This window comes from Curcuma longa, chromosome 1, assembly GCF_044706935.1.
Source record: "Curcuma longa cultivar G26 ecotype Majalengka, Jawa Barat chromosome 1, ITB_CL_G26_1.1, whole genome shotgun sequence".
NCBI classification, from domain to species: Eukaryota; Viridiplantae; Streptophyta; class Magnoliopsida; order Zingiberales; family Zingiberaceae; genus Curcuma; species Curcuma longa.
The window spans coordinates 7,182,115-7,203,074 of NC_133861.1; the positions used below are offsets into that span (position 1 = coordinate 7,182,115).

A 20,960-nucleotide genomic window follows, 5' to 3' on the forward strand; every position below is an offset into this window, starting at 1 on the left:
CTTCTTCGCTTCGCTGTTCTGTCGTTTGTCTTGTGGGCCTTGTCTGCTTTTCTGGAAAGTAGCCATTTCACTCCGGACATTTGCGTTTTTGTTGGCTTCTTGTCAGCGCTGGGGGATGGACTGGATCTCTTTTGCGGGCAATCTGTAGGAGCCTAGGTTTTGTTGACATCTACACACTATCTTTTACCTTCGATGCAGTCATTGCTCTAAGCCTCTAAAGGTCAGCATCCGAGTTAAAATGGGTGCGTTTTTTTTTTTATGCTGTTTGCATAGTTCTGGAACACTTGGTTGTGCTCGATTGCTTTTGTTGTTTTCGTCACTCATCGATCATTACTTTGTATGGTCTGATCACTGATGGCTGGTGCTCTCGAACTAAATTCATTCGCCTATTGATTTTTCTATTTACTTGGATCTGTAGTTAGCCTTGTGATACTGGAATTTGAAGATCGGCGTTATGCCAAGACGCGTCAGGAGTGTTGGCTCTATTAGGTGTCTATCACTGAGAATCGTATCATTGGACGTCGTTGGGTGTTGGGTGTTTTTTTTTGTTTTTGTTTTTGTTTTTGCACTAAAATCCGTGCAAAAGTGTCTCGACACCACTATTGAATCTTAACTTCTTTGCGATATTCCTCCTGTGAGTAGGTAATAAACTTACAGTATCGAGTTCACGTGGCGATGCATTCTGGTAGGCTTCTTCGCATTTGGAACGTGTTTCATTTTGAAAGATAGATTCAAGGTAAAATGATTTTAGCAAACAACGCTATGGAGATGCATTCTGGTTGACTTCTTGACATGGAATTCTAAGTTCTCTTAGCTGAACCCTCATTGCTATTTATTAATATTAAGCGTTATATAAATGCGCTGATCACTCTTTTTGTGCAGTTCCAAAAATAAATTCTATGTGTGGCGTAATGGTGATTCTTTAAATTAGTTATAAGGTTCATGACTTTCTATACAACCATCAAAGTGTACATTTCTCTAAAAGGTTCAATTTTGTTATTTGTGTTTAAGAATTTTGGATGCTGATGGGTCAAAAATGATGGACTTGTATCAATTGATGATCCTTGATAGCATAGTCATTTTTCCTGAAAGTTCCATTGTCCGCACCATTGGTGTGCAACTGAGATCCAACAAATTTCTTCAAGCATATCATGATTTATGCTTCTTCTATAGCTTGCATTGTTGAAGAAGAGTTGTTTCCATACAACTAGAAAACAAGTTCTTCTAATGTTAGAGCTGTAAATCGAGCCAAGTAGTGACTCAATGAGGACTGGTTTGGTCATGCCCAACATGACCTGTGAAGGAATATATCGTCATGTTGAACTCAGTTTGACTAAGTTGAGTAGGGTGGCTACTGGCTTGGCCCTTGAGTTGGTGCAATTTACGTGCTTGACCTAACCCAAGAATTTAAAAATAAAAAATAAATTTAAAATAACTTATTTATTTAAAATAAATTTTTATATTTCTTTGTTTTTTGAAATTTCCCTTTTTAATTTCTCATAAATTTTTAGTATTTTTTAAATTATTATGTTTATTGGGCTTAGGCTTTTCTTGGGCAACCCTTGCTAATATTACATGTTGTGTCAGGCACAACTGGTGATAAAAAACCGTGTCATGTCCAACCTATCTTGCATGGCACATAAGCAGGCCGATTGGGCTTATGCCTTGCTCGCCTTGATTGATTGTTTTGACGCCTCTATCTAATCAACTCGCCAATGTGCATAGTTTTGGTTAGAACTTCATTTGTTGGAAGAAGGTTGCTGTCATTAAATTGAGAATAGTGAATGCTAACATGTTGTGAGTTTTCTTGAACTTGAAGTCAATTTGCCTAGGCCACTCTAATTCTTATATACATTAATCTAAACTTTTTTGTTGACATGCATCCTTTGTTGCAATCATCTAAATTTTTCTCATGTCACTATAATGATTTAGATCACACATTTTGAATTGTTTGTTCACACAAATATGTTGGTTTGCTAGATCACACTACTTGTGCTCAAACTCAATTGTTGTTGTGCAACTCGCACATGGATTGACCCTCCTACTTGGCAGTTAAAGTGGAGGGAGACTTCTTATGTAGCAATAAATTATGTGACTTAACGATGCCTATGTATGAAGTGTAATGTTCACTAGCAAAGTGTCACATTGAACCACATGTGTGCCATGCACTTAAGTCTCTTTTGCTAAGTGTACTTGTCAGCACGTGTGCACCATGCTACTCATGTGTGTTGCATTTGACTTGGATTGTCATATGATTTATGCATGAGTATGCATTGCACATGACTCTTTTGTGGAAACACATGGTGCCCCCTCCAACTCCACCTTTTAATCAAGACATGATTTTATGAAAGGATTTATATTTAACTGTCTCGATCTTCTTCCAAATTTTAGGTACGACACTAATGTTCCCCTATGAACTCTGATAGCTTTCTTCTTCTTCTTTCACCATGTTTTGAAACAATTTGCGGTTTATGATAAGTAATTTGATTTACTTGATCACGTCTCAGTGATGTTTTCAGCTAAGATATTATATTGCTGATTGCAAGTTTATCTCATTTTAGTTATTTTTATGATATTTTTTTTTCCAGTTTGTGATAATTTCTGCTATTTCTTTTGGAGTTTCTTTGATGAAAAATTACGAACAAGTTAGAAGAATTAAGAAGACCACAGAATCCATGCATCTTAATATGTTAGGTACCTTCAGCGATAAATTAATGGATGGTTAGATACTGGTGGACTCATGGGTTGCTGTCAATTCTGTGATTATCGCACAGATACTTCAAAAGGTTACTGCAGGGAGAACATCAGTGTCGATGGCACAGATTGAACATTCAGCAGGTAACTTAAATAAAATTGATTTCTGTTGCCATTCTTCTAACCCTACCGGGAAAAGGTACATGAGGTGCAACTTAAGATAATATCAAGGAATCTACTGGGTTGAAGACTTGCTATTGGTTCGAGCTGAACAAATGGGTGCTAAAGAGTGTGGTGAAGAAATAGATGATCTTTTAAGTGATTTGGAAAAGGATATTAAGAATGGTAAGGATGGATGAACCAGCAAGGGATTCACTTTCATCTCAAGGAGAAACTGCAACTAATGATGACGACAAGATAAAAAAAGCGTCAAGGGTTCCAGAGAAGCTTTCAAAAAGAGAACCATCTGAGAATAGTACTCGCACCTTGAGAGGAAGTGCTAATCGTCAAGAACATGCTAAACTAATGTTCAAAACATCAAGTATGAGTCAAAAGAAGTCTCAAATGCCTGTCAGAGAACCAATATCAATTAAAACTCCTACCAATGAAAAGGAGAATACAATTGTTTCTTCCATAACTTCATCAGAAGTGTCTGAAGAAACTAAGGACAAAACAATTGAAAAGGTTAAGGAAATAGATGTGATGGATGAGGCTCCTGTGTGCAATCAGAGTAATGGTACAGATGATGAAACAGTTGATGAGAATGCCATCAATGACGACAAAGTTAATGTATATCAGAAGATTGAGGAGATGGATTCCAGAATCAAAAAACTTGAGGAAGAACTCAGAGAAGTTGCTGCTCTCGAGATGTCTCTCTATTCTGTCTGTTGTACCAGTGCATGGAAGTTCAGCACATAAGCTTCACACTCCAGCTCGGCGTCTTTCTAGGCTATATATTCATGCTTGCAAATATTGGACTCAGGACAAGAAGGCTACAATTGCAAAAAATACAGTGTCAGGACTTGTACTTTTGCAAAATCCTGCAGTAATGATGTTTCGAGGTACTGAAATTCTGTATCAAAGAATTAAGGATGTATGCATTTGTTGATCAACTAATAATTTGGTTACTTATCTTAGGTTGACATTCTGGTCGTCGAATATGGTTGTTCTCAGAGAGTTTATTTGTCAAACTTTTGGCAACTTGTCCAATTTCAATGCAACTATGATGACTGTTGCATCAAATGGTGGTGCAAGGAAAAACTGACGAACAACATACAACACTGAAATGGAAAAACAAATCTGGCAACAAGAAAGGAAAAAAGCCTTGGGCTGTTACCATTTGATATATGACTGGAAAGTCACAAACACATTTACGCAAGCGCCGGAAAAGATTGAATCTTGGATATTCTCATGAATTGTTGAATCAGTGTGGTGGCAAGTAAGTTTTATTTCTTTTTTTCTATAGGACCGTTAGAAAATTTGTAGGCCATTCTTCCTTTAAAAAATTTTGATTGCTTCATAGCTAATTCAGCATAAACATGCCAATGGATACATGCCTGGTTATCAATTTCAATTGTATTTGGGATTTTCAAATCAGCTGCTATTTTCTGGAAGTGCAAACATTTTGCACATTGTCTTGCATATGCATTATGGCAGTCAAACATACTGTTTCTTTAGACATTAATGACTGTTAGTAAGTCTTCTAGATGAGACTATCATTTAGTCATTAAGTTAAACTAAAAGAAGTCTTCTTGACTTTTTAGAATCCCTTCATGCAGGAGAAATTATAAACCAATAGATAGGACCTGACATGCTATGATAGGATAATTCTTCCAGATTGCATCTGAACTTTCAACGTCTTTATTTATTCTGATTTAGCAAAATGATTTCGATGATGTGGTAAGATTATTTATTAAGTGTCTAATATCTGGCTTGACTTTAGTTGAGGTTTAACTGTTTAAGCTTAGAGGTTGAATTGAACATCTTGTTTATTTACTTTGGGTTATTACTGTGTCTATTTTCTAGATAGTATTTTAAAATCCAGAAAAATCTGGTGCCCGGAGGTGAACTTACGAACCTCCTTGGCCATGGGTTTTTAGGTTAAACAGGTCAAAAATCCAGTTCAGAAGAAAATTTTCTAATGTTCCAAAATTCCAATTGGCTACAGTAGCCCTGGGTTTCCTGGTTATCTGGTTGAACCAACCAGTCTGGTTTTGTTTTGTAAGCTAGAGACTGCATGGTTAATGTGAAGTATCAAAATAAAAGAGCTAAATTTAACCTTCCTCAGTATGTGTACCATTTGGCCCAGATTATGTGAGTTGAACATCTCTAGTCATTTTAATTTAACTATTAAAAGAGGGAATGAGACTGTTGGTTATCCTCTAGTTCTTTCATGTTTAGATCTTGGCATAGTGCAGTTTGTTTTCTGTTTGTTCTTCACATGTACTTTCTTAACAACTTCCTTTTTGTTCATGTGTGATTTTATATTTCAGACATTGGCACCCCACATGCAAATGCCAGTGGAGGACTTGTACACATCAAGAATCTCAGGAAAATTGCTAGGATCATCACTGGGTGATCAGCAGCAGAGAAATTTTCACCAATTTGTGGAAAAGTGCATTTCATGATGCTTTCAGTAGAATATGTCCAGTCCGTGCTGGAGGCCATGAGTGTGGCTGCTTACCTGTATTGGCAAGAACGGTATGTTTAGCGATCACTCATCATCTATTTGTCATCATCATGATTAATGACAAAAGTTGTGTTGTGGGGGTCAGCTATATGGATCTTAGATGTATAAGATTTGATAGGATCCATGAAATCGGAATCGGTCAGGAAAATAAGAAAATAAAAAAGATATAATAAAATTATTTCATACATAAAATTACTACAGATGCTTTGACATTTGAAGCATCTAAAATTCTAAGAAGAATACCTAATATGTGTCATTACATATCTAATTATTTATAATATAATATACAAATAATGTAACATTTTTAATAAAAATTAATACATAATAAAAACAGATTTCAACAAACAATAAAATTATAATTTTTATATACAAAAATTATCAGTGTTATTAATTAATGTTCAATGTTATAAGGGTTGGTCAATTTTTAATTAAGGATAATCTCAGAATTGTCGTCGATTGAGAGAGATTATTGTCTTCTTTCTTGATTCACAATAACCTATCTTGTCCTAATAACCATGCTCAATCGATAAGTATAGTTTGATATAGATTACTAACAGGGAGATGTGATCCCAGTCAGTCTAAAAGGTGATGGGAAGGTTGGATGAATGATCCTTAATCTTGTGGCGAATCTATAGTTTGATATAGATTACTAACACTAAATTGTTAGTGTTCAATGTTGTAGTGGTTAAATGTTTTTAATTAAGGAAGCACAATTTTAGGATTGTTGTCAATTGAGAGATATTATTGTTAGGATACAATTAAAGTCTCATATTGAAAATACATGAAAAAGATCATGAGTTTATAAAATGGAAGATATTTCCATTGGTAAGAAATCTTTTGGATAGAGCCCCAAAAAAAAAACCATGAGGTCAATGAATAGTAAACAAGAGAAAGAATGGCAAAGTGTTGAGGGTGATTGAAAGGTTGAACCAATGATCCTTTAACTTGTGGAGAATCTAGAGCTGTGAAAAGCCTAATCAACGAAGACTTTCTTCTTTCCATGTGAGTTCTTTATAAATCAAGCTAAGATTCAAGGGAAGGTTAGATAAGTCAAGTCATCTCAATTTATCCCAATTCCAACTTGATTGCGTTAGACCAAATTTCAATAGATTCTATCAATCTTTTGATGCAATATAACTGATTTGTAGTTAATTTTTTGAATTCTCAATGTTTGGTTGCATATTGTTTTATTTTTCATTTTTTAGAAAATAAAATTTGAAAGTTGAAAGAGAAATTAGAATAAATATCTAGAATTGATTATTGTGGCATATTCAAATTTATTAGAGGGGAGGGGAACGCTGTGATAACTTTTTTAAATTTTTCAATGGTCTTATTTTAATTTTTGAAAGCTACAAAACCAAAAGTAGAAATTTTCATGAGCCAAACAATGATGAGATGCAGCTTTCTAAGAAAAAATAACATGAGTCATTCCCCTCCATATCAGTATCAGTCCATTAGCCCTCCATCATGCTTTATGTGATGCTATATCACTAGTAATATTTCAATCCATTTTCTTATATATTAAGTAAAGTTTTATTTGGCCTCTGTTTACACTTTCAGCCACCCCGATCCATTCAAAATTTCAACTATTGAATTGATGGATTATTTTTGGACATATTTATATATTCTCTTGGAGCTGTATCTAATTGTTCTTGGTTATGTATTTTATCGTTTTTAGTAACGTGAGACATCCATTCTTATATTGCTGCTTAATTACTTTTTTGCCGATCCTATCTCTGATGCAATTGTTGACCCAAGAGTCTTGCCAATTCCAGCTGGGGGATTCAAGCTTTGGATCTGGTGCACAACTAAAAAATTCTGTATGTGTTGTTATCTGTATTGTTCTTTTGGATGTTGATGAAAGGATCTTACCGATGTTATAGACTGTTTTTTATTTGCATAATCTGTGTGCTTCAGTTACTATTTCCTGATTTATTCATCTTTTGAGTCAGAAGTTGGAAGCCACCAATGACTGATCCTGTTCAAGCAAATAACCTAGCTTTAAATCAGTTTTATACTAAAATAAATTTGTTAACTATGAAACATTTGTTCTTACATGCTCGACTGCAGTGTATATATGCGTCAATTTAGCTGTGAATTTTTGTGCAGATAGGAAATTGGTCTAGATGGTTAACAGAGGTACTTGGTTTGGATGATGATGAATCAATTAAGTGATCTCTTGATGCTCCCCAAGGACAGGAATTGAACACTGAGGTATGTGGTCTCTGTTATTTTAGCTATGAATTTTGCTGATTCTGCTTCATCGTAATGTTTATCCACCCAATCTATAATATACTTCATTTATCTCAATAAACGAATCGCAATGGAATAACAGGGAAGGAGATTTTTTTTGTTTTGTTTTGTTTTACAGATTTTAGAGGAGCAGAACACAAGGGATTATTTTTCTCTAGCATTCTTCTTCCTCTTGTTCTTTGTTCCTCCACCGTTAATGGCGCTTCCCCTCCCTCGTTGTCTTTCACACAGAATTAAGCAAGCAACTAGCCAGCACGCTACCTCAAGCACAACGATCTCAAACCCTGACGATCTTGGACGCTCGGACGACGGGATTCTCGCGCGCGATGGCGGCGCGGGCGGCCGTCTTGTAGTCGAAGCTGCACTCGTGGCGGTCCGAGTAGCGGTGCTGGCCGCAGAACAGCTCGCCGCACCGGCACCGGAACCCCGTCAGCCCCAGTCGCTTCCGGCACGAGAAGCACCGGTTACCGCCCTCTCCGGCGCTTGCGCCGCCACGGCCGCCGTGGCGGCGGCGGAGCCGGCTTCCCCCTTCGGATCTCCCTTCTCTGGAAGCTTCACCGGGGCCGGCGCGCGGGCAGGAGGGGCGGATCTGGGGGAGCAGGATCGGGGAGGCGAAGCGGAGGCTGCTCGCCGCCGCCGCCGCCGCCGCGCGCCGCCGCCTGCTGCTGGAAGCAGGACTGACACATGTTGTTGGTGGCGGAGTTGCCGGGGAAGCCGCAGTTGTTGACGCAGAGCCGCCGGAGCTTCGCCTCTTCCTCCTCTCGCTGCGCCATCGATGAATCGAGAGATCGAGATCGGAAGGAGAAGAAAAAACAAAAGAATTTGGGGGTTTGGCGGAAGAAATTGGGGCGAGAAAAGAGCCAGCGGTGGGGTTTTATTAGGGAGAGCCAGAAACGCCGACGATGACGCGGCACGCGACGGAAAAAAGAAAAGGACATATGGAAAAGGGTGGTCGAACGCGTGGTGGACGTCTTCTGGACGGGCTCGCTCGCGTTTTCCTGGGGTGTATTGGTCAAATCCCGCGGAGCCGCCCAGTTTGACCACCACGTGGGATTTCACTCATCCGACGGCTGCGGGTGGCTCGCCCTCGCCGTCGGCTTCGCGTCACGCTGCTGCCGCGTTGGCCAATCGCGCCCCACGTCGTGGACCTCCGAGTTGGTGCGTCGTGCACCTCCGGGTTGGTAACGACTCCCGTCGCGAACAGAAAAATAAAAACAAAAATATCTAAAAATGAACGTGTGAGAGATAATAAGCCACGTAGATAGGAAAGATGGAAAGTGACCCGCCTTTTCTTTAATTTGCACGCTTTCCCGTGGATGAAACCGCCAAATTAATAAAGAAAGTGTAAATTCTAAGTTTATTTAATTTAAGTTTTTTAACATTTGTTTGATTAAGCGTTTTTTAAAATAATTAGGTGTCTAACTTTTAATTATTGAGGATTTGATTAATTCTGGAGGTTATTGATTTAATTTTATAAAAAAATTTTATAAATCAAGAAACGTAAATGAATTTTGAAAATGGTCCAGTGTTATAAATTTTTTAAACTTCTTAATGTATTTTAGATAAGATTTGAAAATCTTCGTTGCTTAAGAAATCGGTCCCACCCTTTATTGTAACTCTCCTTGATTAAGTGTTCCGTAGCCTTTGCATGACAATTGTTGAGCGCACGGCAAGATTCACAGACGATTGTTTTTTCTAGGGAGGCTTTATTTGTATTAAAAATAAAAAGATAAATCTGGGGTGGTCAACCATCTACGGAAGTTTTCCATCGACCATTAGGATAAATCGGAAAGTGCATATGGCGGCGGCCAATCTAGATGTCCGAAATTTTTTATAAATACGTTGTAGTTGGAGATCGAACCGTAAATCTCTATATTACAATCCGGATGTTCTACCATTGCACCGTTATCCCGCGCGATTTGTATTTGAGCCTTTATTTGTATTCGAGTAGGGCGGTAAATGAGGTAAGCTTGCAAATTTATTTGATAAATTAATTAATTTTATCATGATTGTTTTAAACTTAGTTTGGATTAAATTTGACTTAAATTTAGTTTATTTAAATGTCATCTAATTCTTAATTTAAATTTATTTGATTATTAATTTTTTTATAATTTTAAATTAATTAAAATTTAATATTATAAATTTATTTATTTATAAGTTTAATAATAATTTTATTTATTGAGGATATGATTTATAAATTTTATTCACTGAATCTTTAGTTTCTATGAACTTTATTAATGCAAACCTCTGTTTCTGTAGGTCATAGGCACAGGTCATTTAGTAAAATTCGTGAATAAACCTGCATCATAAGTCTTGCACAAGTCATTTCGTGAATTATTTACGAACTTTGTTCACGACTAGCTAGCGTTCAAACATATTTATCGAACACACTTAGTCAACATGATCTTAACATTAACATGATGTTTCTTGGATAAATTTAAAGAATATTTTTCTTGATGGAATGAAAAGTTTAGTCAAAGTGGATATATATTAATACTACTTTTGTATCGACAAATAAACATTCGACATCGTAGTAGTAGTAGTAGTCGTCGTCGATATGTTAACCTTCCGAGGCTGTCATTGCCTCCGATCGCCAAAACTTGGCCTTCTCAAATCCATTCATGCAATATTGAAAGTCATTGATCGTCTGATCGATCTCTTCCTCAGTGTTCATCACAAATGGCCCTAATTGCGCCACCGGTTCTCCCAATGGTTCGCCGCCGATAAGCACAAACCGCAACGGCTTTACCGACTTATTCCACACCTCAAGCCCATCGCCATGACCCAAAAGGAGAAGATGATGAGGACCGACAGAGCCGGACTTTTCAACACCAAACACACCCTCTCCTTCAAGGACATAGAGAAATGCATTCCAAGTAGGCGGGATGGGTTGGCAAAGATGTGCCAAAGGCTTCAGTGTGAAGTCCAAGTACATGGTCGGAGTCCTCGTGTAGACCGGCGAACTTACTCCCATCGACTCACCGGCGATAATTCTAACCTCAATGCCATTTTTGCTGGTGCAAGCTATGTCCTTGCTCTGAAGCTCCTGGTATCTCGGCTCGATCCTGCAATGATAAGATAGAATACATAAGCATATGCTTTTCTCTTGCTATTTTCTTTAGTCGTAACTGCTACAACAATACTGAAACTGAAACAATAGTATTTTCGAATTCGCCTAAGAAAATTCAGTATGGCCTACAAAATGTGCAACCTAAGTTAGGCCCCCAACCACCAGACACTGGCAATGGCTGAAATCATTAGATTGGTTCTTCCAAGCTACTACAGTGCCACCCAATCCTGGCTCCACATTGCTGTGTTCTAAAGGAAAGGAAGTATTGTATCTACTTTACTGTGTGGAAGCTTAAACTTGTTCAGAAACAAGACAAGACTCACATTTTGTTCCTGGAAGAGAGATTGACCCAAAGCTGCAAGCCCTTGGCAACCCCTTGGCCTGCAGGCATCTCCGAGTGCAGAATCCCCCTGCCGGCGGTCATCCACTGCAGGTCGCCGGCCTTTATCGTGCCCTTGTGGCCTTCAAAGTCTTCATGTGTTACTGCACCCTGAGATTTTTACATGGTCAATGGCGTAAGCCAACAAATACTAGCCTTGTGTGATCAAGCCTTAGTCTACCTACTGCATCACCAATCATGATTGTGAAAGATCAACAAACTGATGGTGGATGGCTCTATTTCGATGTGAGCATGTAAATTTTGGAGTAAAAGATACAGAGAATGATTTACCTCTAGCATGTAAGTGACGGTCTCAAAACCTGAAATATTGAAGAAAAAAAAAAAATTCAGTTTTGAGTTTCGAATGGATGGATGCGAATTTTATAGGACCGATCAGTGGATACCTCGATGAGGATGGTCAGGGAATCCAGCAGGAGCAGAAACTGTAGCACAGAAGAATCAAGCTTCAGTTCTTATGAGATTCCCTCATGTAATGCCGATCGATTGAAGAACTCACCTGAGAACTCATCCAGAACGAGGAAAGGGTCGAAGTACCTCAACTCAAACCTGAACCAAAAAGGGGGAAGCAATCGGTGACTGTAATTAAACTAAGATGCGAATTGCAGTACTGCCGAAGGAGAAGATGATCGATCACCTTCCAATGCTTCTACGGACGACGGCGCCGTCGCCTTCGCGCTGCGGCCGCGCCTGGAACTTCCTCGCCACATGCCGTGGCTTCCGCACAGCGGAGGAGGTGTCTGTTTCAGCCATGGCAACGGAGAAAGAGAAAGGTGAATCGAACACGGTGGGTGATGGCCGCTCTTATAGGAAGGAGCTGCGCTGTTCCATCGGCTTTCTTCCTTTTCCTTTTCTTTCCTTTCCTTAGACTTTTGTTGCGTACTGAAACGGGGTCAGACCGAATTTCGAGTTCTCGCTTTTGCCATAAAGTTGTCGCCTTCATCCCTCGTCGTCATGCTGCGTTCATGCTGATGCATGCAGCGGCTCTGGGCAAAGATTATTCTCTCGAGCTTGTTGCTGTTGACTTTGGTGGTGGTTCGTGAGTTGTGTGCGTTTTCCGATGGGCGATGCCTTTATACACGGAAGAGCATTGATTAACGATGACGCCCAGGTGACGCAGTGGTGATCGATGCAGCTCTCGATGTGTTTAATGGCGGACCAGGTTCGGCGTCCCAAATCACGCACCTTGTCCATGTGCTGCTTGACTGGTGATCTGAGAAGGCGTTCTTATCGGTTGTCTTCGCCGCTTAGTCTGATCTGCAAGTCAACTCAATTCCCGAATCAAGATTTATCAGAACAAGATACAATTCTGAAAGAAAAGTTGCGTCGATCAATTAAATTCATTTCCAAACTGTTCCATCTGAAATCTGTTAATCAACGTGCATGATCATGCCGGGGTGGAGAAGCCCGGCCTCGCCGTGCAGCAGAACCGCCTCTGCCTCTCTCCCCACCGATCGACTTCGTGGCGGCCCATCCCGTCGGCCGGCTTCCCCTGGCAAGGAGCGCACCGACGACATTGGCAGAGGAGGATCTAGATTTAGATCGTCAATAGCAATTCGCTGCTAGCTGTTCTTGATATTGAAGGATTTAGCTGCATCGCCGATGCAAAGTCGATGAAGATTGTTGTTTCTTAACTAGAAAGAGTAGAAGAGTATCTGAATGAATCAAAAGGACTATCGATCAGACATGAATGATTCAGTCGAATTCTGAGAAAGCTAAGCTAGCTAGCGATGCTCTTTGGATCGTCTCCAGCTTCAACTTCGCTGTTTTGTGAGCATTGCGAGTGTCTCCTTCCTTAGGTTGCAGTCAGAGATACGAGAAATCACAGAGATGAGAATGAGTCGGGGGGCTTGGCAGGGAAATGGAGGAGAAAGGGGGAAGGCTTCTAGGCTGATGGGCTGATTGCCATGGATGGGCCTTCTTATTCTAATTCTATTGGGCCTCGAGGACATAATCACATATTCGTGAATAAAATTAATATTAGATTTGATAAAAATTTATTTATATTTATTCACACGAATAACGTCAATCAAATGAATTAGTAATGGTTAAAATTAAATTAAATAAAAAAATTGAATACATACGTATGTTCAGTTTGTTAATGTTAATGAATAGAGAAATTATGTTTGTAAATGATATTTATTTATTCTTGAGATATAATTGAGTTGATTATTACAACGAAGTGCGTTGTTGAAATGGACAATGATCGAATCTTGACGAAACTAAGGATCGATCATGGCTAACTATAGCTTCTCAATTTACCTCCTCACATCATATAGTTAGACCGTTGAAGTGGTGGATTTACCTTTTACTAAATGAACTGTATTCATTTATATTATTCTTATCATTTATATATATATAAAGAACTAATAAATAAGTTTAATTAAGAGCTAGATAATATTTAAATGAACCAAATCAAGTTTGAATGAAATTCAAGTTCTAAAAATGAGTGTCGAAAGAAGCTCGAGATTCTCGGATAAGATAACGACTATTCTCGTGGATAATATTGATTTTATTGATCGCCTGTGAACGTCAAAAGTAATCTTTTAAAATCTATTGATTCTAAAGAATATTAAAAAATAAAAAAATAAACGGCATGAAAATATTATTCATTAATAACTTAATTTTAAATATCAATTAAATAATTATTTAAATAAGCTTGAAATTCTAAGATTGCAAAAAAGAAAGAAAAATTTATCCTAACAGAAAAATCTAAATCCTAAAGGACTCAAATTCTTAAAATACAAAACAAATTATAAAAACTACTTTAAATATTAAAAAATTAAAAAATATTTAAAAAATAAAAATTATCAAATATAGTAATAAAATCTTTGGATTCTCTTGCATAAGTGATCCCGAGTTGAAAAAATTCATTTTCGAGTTTAAAATAATATCAAGTGATCGCCCAAGAAGAAGATCATCTGATATCAAATTGATAAAATTTACTAGCAGTTACTAGACTTTTGTACCCATAAATTAAAAAATCACATGTTTAAATTTTTCCTCATCTTCAAGAAATTTTTCTTCCGCACTGTCCTCCAATATGACACCCATTACGTCTTTAATATAATCCACCATCAAGGAATTTTCTCTTTTTCAGCGTTTTGAACAAAATATAAAATATGAAAGCTCTTTTATCAATGGTGCTTTTATTGAGAGAATTTTCAATATTAAAAGCTTACAACACGACATCACCAACTTCATCTATCATTATAAATTGGATCACAACTATTTCTATCAACAATCTTTTAAAATTTATTAGTTCGAAAGAATACCAAAAATTAGAAATATAAACGACAATGTCAAATATTATTAGTTAACAACTTAATCCTAAATATCAACTAATTAATTATTTAAATAAATTTAAAATTCTAAAATATGACAAAAAAATCTTAATAGAAAGAAATAAATCTTAACAAATTCTATTTCTAAAAATTCTAAATAAAGTTTAAAATTTTAAAATATAAAAAATAAAAATTATCAAAAATAATCTCCATATAAAAAAAAACTCAAAAATTATAAAAAAATAAAAATGATCATAAATAATAATAAAAAAATTTTGAATCTTTCTACCTCAAATCTCAAATTCAACTTAAAAGTAAAAATTATATTGACACCCTCTCTTTTATCCACTAAAGGGAGGATATATAGTGAGAAGATTAGTTGAGTATAAACTTTCTATCCATCGGTCCCACGATCATTTGTGAGAAGGTAAAAAGAGGATATTATCTTTATCAGGATTCAAATCCTTGTCTTCTTCTATAATTTTGCTGCGTCATAATCAACTCAACTATGTCTGGGAACAACTTTTTATCCATGAAGGCTGGTGGGGTGGTGGCCCATCAGTTCACAACTAATGGAAGATGTTCTTCTTGAGGAGTCAATCCATGTGTTGCAATTGAAAATAAGAAGACAAATGTTGAAGTGGTCCTTCCATTGCTATTTGGCTTTTCTTAGGCTGAGACAAAGCTAGAAGGCATGATGGGTCCCACCAAAGTCAACGCTGATTCATTAAATAAACGAACGAGAGCAGGAAAACCAAGAAAATAAGACAAAGTAGGTTAAGCGAGCTAAGAGGCACCAACCAAGTTAGAAAAGCTAAAAGGGCCAAGCGAGCTAGATGGATCAACAAGCCAAATAGACCAAGTCGGCTAGTGAAGGTGCATAAGTTAATTTGATTGATCAAGATAGATAAGAGGGTTCGAGAGCCGAATAGTGGCTAATCACACTCGAAAAACGGGGATGGGTCGGGGATGGTATTCCAAATATTCCCCGTCCCCATCCCCGAACCCGACCCATCTTATAGTTAACTCTTTTTATTTTTTTTCTTTTGTAGGATAAGTGGTGTCAAAATTTTGAAAAATTGAAGAATGGAAGAACTTCAAACTTATTGTATCGATTATGCATTAGTTGGATGTTGTTTTAGAGATAATGTTTTGTTTTAGAGTTTAATATTTGGGTTTATAATGTTATTTTGTAAGGATTTTATAATATATATATATATATATATATATATATTTAAATTAATATTTAAAAAAAATAAGAGGGTTAATCGACCCGTTGGATAGAAACCCGACTGAATAGTGCAATTGGACATATTGGGACAAGCGAGTTAGATGGATCGACAAGCCAAACAGACTAAATCGGCTAGTCAAGGTGCACAAGTTAATTTGACTGATCAAGATAGATAAGTCAGTTTGACCAATCACACTAAGAGGGTTAATCGAGAGCCGAATAGTCCAACTGGACATATTGGGCCAATTAAGTACATGGAATGAACCTTTGTATTCATCCGTTTTCACCCCACGCGATCACTTACTTATGAACTTATATCCAATCTCATAGTTAAGGTCACTCAAGTTTATGCCCTTGCTTGATCTCATTGGCTATGAAAGATCGTTTCTACATTGTTTTCCTAGCACCAGGGGCGGAGGTAGATTTCCACGAGAGGGGAGGCCACATTTTAAATATTTAATAATTAATTATTAATTTTAAAATATATATATTAAAATATTAGTAATTTATTTAAAAAAAATAAAAAGCTGGGGGCGGTTAAAATACATATATTAAAATATTAGTAATTTATTTAAAAAAAATAAAAAGCTGGGGGGAGGGGGCGGTGGCCCCTCCCTGCTCCCCTCATGGCTCCGCCCCTGCCTAGCACATATCATTGTCGTAACACATTCACCATTCTCAAAGATTCCGAATAGATTAGTCGAGTATAGCATCCTCCTCTTCCATGAAGTTATGCCATGATCAATAATTGCAAACTTTGGACTAGTGGCCGATGTTCCTCTTGGCAAGTGATTCCATGTGTTGCAAATTAAAAGGGAAGGCAAAGGTTGAAGTGGAGTCAAAGTTCCCATTGTGGTGCCTCACAGCCTTACATTTTCTTCGACTTTCCTTGCCTTCCTTTATCCCTACACAAAGCTGTAAGGCAAGGGGGGTTCCACTAAAGTCACACTCATCACTACACAAAGAATTCGAATATCTGAATTATCAAATAATAATAATAATAATAATAATCGCGTAGAAATGAAATCTTAATGGAGAAAATCATTTCAAAGATTGAATTACTTATTTATTCCCTAATATTGCCACTTAAAATATAGAAGCGTATGAAAGTGGCCCTATCTATCCTAAACAATAACTTAGATACTATAATTAAAATCAAATCCTTGTCTCATTAAAAGAAAAATAATAATAAAAAAAAGACTATTTCTTTAGACTTTCAAATATTGCCAAGAATTAAATCGAATTAAATACTGGCGACCGGACTCGAACGCGCTGTCCCCACTTTTGAACCACACAAACCCGGCGGCCGCAGGCCACATGAAGCGGGCCCCAGCTGGGTCCGGGTAAGGTTGGTGAACGCGGCAGCTAAAGGCACCGGCAAATCCTACGTGCCGAGCTGTACGTGCATTCGACGCATCGGAATGAAGTGGGGTCCGCAGGCTGGCGTCCGCATAAGAAAGGAACCGCGTAGGTTTTGGCCGTCGCGGTTGGAAAGGAGGGACGACAGCGCGACGCCGTGCACAGGTAGCACGAACCACGCGGCGGCTTTCCTCCTCGTCCTCCTCCTTCGTGTGTCGCCTTCTTCGTGTTAAAGGGAAGAGAATCGCCACCGCGTCTTCTCCTCCTCTCTTCTCGATTCGATCAATCCTGTCTGTTCTTATCGGCGATTTTAATCTTTGTGGTGTTGTGGGCGCATTGATGGAAGTTTGCCTTGAGAGGTGAAGCCGGGAATCTTTGCCCGTAGTTTCTGAATCCGTGCAGAGAGAGCACTTTTCTGTTTCTTCTTGGTGTTTGTTGTCCTAACACTCCGATTCGGGGTCTGATTCTCTCGGTCTGGAGGCTGCAATTCTAGTTTTGATTGATTGAATTAGGTAAAGAATGGTTTTGGGGAGGAAAATGGAGAATAACTGGCGGAAGCGCTCCAATTTGCAGTCTTTCCTCAGTCACACAACGCCGGCGGTTCCTGTTTACACCCTTCCGAAGGTGAATTCTCTGCCTCTCTTCTTCCATCTCCTTAATCCGATACCTTCTATTGAAAACATTTATCGTTGGAATTTTTGGGCTTCACAATGTTACTTTTTTCAAAAAAAGATGGTCTTTTCTTTTTGCTCTCGCTGAATGTTGTACCTATTTTCATTGATCCCATTGCTAGAACTATCTCAACGATATCTTTGACGACTTCTATGAAAAGGTTTGCTTTACCTCTTTCTATCGACCGCATTGGTACCTTGACTCAACTGATGTGTTGTTGAATCTCTTGCAAAGTGGGTTTGGGAACGAATGATTAGAGAATATAAATAAAGTTGTTGTATGAAGTTTCTTCTTCTTATTATGTTTGTTCAGTTGGGAATTTATTTTCCCGTACTGAAGATCATATTTGATTTATAATTTTGATATAATTTTCCCCTGAATTCTGAAGGAAACCTTATTTATAGACATTTATATTCTCCATCTGAATGATCAAAAGATGAAGACTGATAGACATGTGTGAATGCCAATCTTTTGTTCAGTTGCGAATTTATTTTCCCCATACTTGAAGTCATATATTTGATTTATTATATAATTTTTCGCCAAATTGCTTATGGCACCATGTTTCAGTTTATAGGCGTTTATATTCCTCCATTTGGAGGATCAAAAGATGCATAGACGTGTGGATGTCGATTTAATGCAATGAACAAAATGTTATGCTTGCTTTTTCTTGTCAACCACTTCGACCAACAAGTGGATTAATGTATTGTGCCATAGTGTGCTGATATCTTTTTTGCCATGGCACATTACATGCCTTGGAAGTTAGCATAACCTACTTTTGTTTGGAAATGTCCAAAAGTGACCTAAATAGATAATTTCTTTGGCACACTGTTTCTGAAACTTATTGATCAGGATGATGAATCTTCCTCGATCTTGAATTGGGTTTACCGAGTTGTTTTTGCTTAAATTATCTCCAACTAGTCTAATATTTAGCATCTATTTCCCTTAATATATTTAATATAAAACCTTTCTAGCTTTTGTTGCCTTGGTAGCTATTTTGTATCCATCAGAATGCCTTCTTTAGTTTTCTGACATCAAACTCTAATAGTTACAGACAAGTTCACGGGATTTATACTGGCAGCCTATCCTGCAAAGCAAGGTTGAGTATTTCAATCTTGTAAATCTCTGGGATCAGTATAGTGAGTGGAGCGCATATGGCCTTGGAGTACCGATCATTCTTGATAATTGTGATAGCGTAGTCCAGTACTATGTTCCATACCTCTCTGCCATCCAAATTTACACCAGCAAATCACATTCTCTTACAAGGTGGTTGTGCCCACCCCAATGTTTGTGGATGCTACTTCAAGTGATTTCTTGTTAGGAAATAATAAAGAATGCTTCAATTTTTGCCTTGTACAGGAGCATGTTGGATGATAGTGAAAGGGAAATATTCAGCGATGACAGTGAGAGCGAGAAGTTGTCTAGATCATCTGATGGAGTGTCGGATGACTCGGAGGTTTCATGGTCAACAAGACACCTCTTGCCCGACCAGGAGGTTTCATGGTCAACAAGACACCTCTTGGGGCAATTGTACTTGCAGTATATAGAATATGGTTCTCCTTATGGGAGGATACCCCTCATCGACAAGGTACAAATGATTTTTGCTAGGTCTATTGAACTTTCATGACTGATTCCACACAGTCAAAAAATATGCAAAGTAGGTTATTTTGTGCCTCATTATAATTTCTATATTCATAATAATTATCATTCAATTATTGTTATTAGGTAAACGAACTAGCGCAGATTTATCCTGGTTTGACATCATTAAGAAGTGTGGACATCTCACCAGCTAGCTGGATGTCGGTTGCTTGGTATCGCCATGCCTCTATTTCATATAGTTGTTGTGAAACTGAGTTGCTAAAATGTTTCTTGTGAATCCATAAAAGATGGAACAATATGGAATCCAAGTTTGTGTAAACTAACAAATACCTTTGGATTTTGGATTTATTTTTTCTGATCAATTATTCCTTATCAGGTACCCAATCTACCACATTCCATCTTGTAGGAATGTAAAGGACCTGTCTGCATGCTTCTTAACTTATCATACTATCTCTGCATCGTTCCAAGGTATGTGCCTCATTATCTTCATGACATGACTCTCTCTTGTTGGCTATGTCAAAGTTGTTTGAATGTCAATGTTTAAGCATTATCCTAAAATTCATCTTACATAACGTAGCATTTTCTAAAATGTGTGAGTTCTGCAGAAAATAGTGCACCCGAGCAAATGACGGAGGACTCTTGCTCTACAAATGTAAGCAATGACAAAAAGGGAGGAAGCAACTGCATCTCACTCGATCCCTTCGGTCTTGCCACATACAAGTTGCAGGGTGGCCTGTGGATGAACCCTGAAACCGCCGACATTGAACTAATGAGCTCCCTGTACAATGCTGCATATTCTTGGCTTAAGCAGCTTGGAGTCGAACATCATGACTTCGACTTCTTCACCACTCACTGAATGAAAGTCATTTTCTTCTTTCCAAAGTTGCTCCACATGCAACCGCAAACCCGCTAAAAGTAGAGTTTTCAATGACATTTCTAACTGGTTTCTACAGGCGTAACGTGAGTAGCTGGCTTCCATCAACTTCAACTTCGAGTGGTTCTTGTCATTCTAACTATTAGGTTGAATCTAATTATGTCGGGACAGTGGTTATGATGTTTCAATTTGCTCGTGGGAAAGCTACTTACTACGAGTAGCATGTCTGCTTCATATTTCTATCTTTGAGCATTTGTGACTTTTCAGTTATGTATTTATACTGATGTATAATGAGTTGTCTATTTTTAGTGTATCTTTAGTCCAACTTCCTATAATGCATCTCATATCACTTATTCTATCATTCTATAGGGTTGAGGTCTAACCGACCGAATGGACTAACCCCAAGAGTCGAAACCTAATCAAGTTATATGCAGGTATATCTTGTTCATGGTTGTACATCAGTAATGGTGCGGCTAGAGCCAACCTTTTGTTTTGAGTCAGTCTTCTACCTAAACTCAACTTGGATCTTGATTCCATCTCATGGCCCTAGTAATATGGTTTCTGAAATGGCTGTACTAAGTTGGATAGGTGAATCTATGACAAGTTCCTGTACAAATCTCTACATATCTCATGAATCCAAAATGTCTTTATTTCTATCAAGTTTTAGGTTTGTTTATCATTATAGTCTCTTGAAGGCCCTCCACTCCTAGTCTAACTTTAATCTTTGAAATTAGAGTTTGACCATGTTGGAGTTCTTCTCATGGGCTGTATATTTGATTTGAATGGCTGAGTCAAAGGCTGCTTAAAAAGTCAACCTTGTGTTCCAAGTGTCAACCTTGTG

At 37.9% G+C, this 20,960-nt stretch overlaps 3 protein-coding genes and 1 pseudogene across 6 annotated transcripts; 2 read left to right on the forward strand and 2 right to left on the reverse strand.

Moving 5' to 3' along the window:
* Positions 1 to 2,969: 2,969 nt before the first annotated feature.
* Positions 2,970 to 7,558, forward strand: LOC141823403 (uncharacterized; annotated as a pseudogene).
* Positions 7,559 to 7,654: 96 nt separating this feature from the next.
* On the reverse strand, positions 7,655 to 8,491 carry LOC141822030 (zinc finger A20 and AN1 domain-containing stress-associated protein 11-like). The gene is given in 2 exon segments (XM_074709441.1): positions 7,655 to 8,286; positions 8,288 to 8,491. Coding segments are annotated over 2 exon segments (495 nt in total). The 5' UTR covers positions 8,410 to 8,491; the 3' UTR covers positions 7,655 to 7,913.
* A 1,614-nt stretch (positions 8,492 to 10,105) lies between these two features.
* LOC141822019 (pirin-like protein) lies at positions 10,106 to 11,951 on the reverse strand. Its single transcript, XM_074709431.1, has 6 exons — positions 11,741 to 11,951; positions 11,603 to 11,652; positions 11,490 to 11,528; positions 11,377 to 11,405; positions 11,030 to 11,196; positions 10,106 to 10,701 (listed from the first exon to the last, which is right to left on the reverse strand). Exons 1-6 carry the CDS (start codon positions 11,854 to 11,856, stop codon positions 10,197 to 10,199), a joined length of 906 nt encoding a protein of 301 aa, XP_074565532.1. The 5' UTR covers positions 11,857 to 11,951; the 3' UTR covers positions 10,106 to 10,196.
* Positions 11,952 to 17,117: 5,166 nt separating this feature from the next.
* On the forward strand, positions 17,118 to 20,432 carry LOC141840958 (uncharacterized). 4 transcript variants are annotated; one of them, XM_074729071.1, is made up of 6 exons: positions 17,118 to 17,601; positions 18,695 to 18,915; positions 19,006 to 19,234; positions 19,372 to 19,457; positions 19,622 to 19,713; positions 19,851 to 20,432. In XM_074729071.1, exons 1-6 carry the CDS (start codon positions 17,497 to 17,499, stop codon positions 20,099 to 20,101), a joined length of 984 nt encoding a protein of 327 aa, XP_074585172.1. In that variant the 5' UTR covers positions 17,118 to 17,496; the 3' UTR covers positions 20,102 to 20,432. The 4 variants fall into 4 exon arrangements, with proteins under 4 accessions (XP_074585172.1, XP_074585181.1, XP_074585189.1 ...); XM_074729080.1 differs by having other exon boundaries at positions 18,695 to 18,912; XM_074729088.1 differs by having other exon boundaries at positions 18,701 to 18,915.
* The last annotated feature ends 528 nt before the right edge of the window (positions 20,433 to 20,960 follow it).

Excerpts from the sequence above, each read along its gene's own strand:
- LOC141822019 (XM_074709431.1), bottom strand. The coding sequence starts at position 11,856 with ATGGCTGAAACAGACACCTCCTCCGCTGTGCGGAAGCCACGGCATGTG. Across the intron at positions 11,406-11,489 it reads CCCTGACCATCCTCATCGAG|GTTTTGAGACCGTCACTTAC; the intron begins GTATCCACTGAT and ends TCAATATTTCAG. Across the intron at positions 10,702-11,029 it reads CTCTCTTCCAGGAACAAAAT|GATCGAGCCGAGATACCAGG; the intron begins GTGAGTCTTGTC and ends TTATCATTGCAG.
- LOC141840958 (XM_074729071.1), top strand. The coding sequence starts at position 17,497 with ATGGTTTTGGGGAGGAAAATGGAGAATAACTGGCGGAAGCGCTCCAAT. Across the intron at positions 19,235-19,371 it reads GGATACCCCTCATCGACAAG|GTAAACGAACTAGCGCAGAT; the intron begins GTACAAATGATT and ends TATTGTTATTAG. Across the intron at positions 19,458-19,621 it reads AGCTGGATGTCGGTTGCTTG|GTACCCAATCTACCACATTC; the intron begins GTATCGCCATGC and ends ATTCCTTATCAG.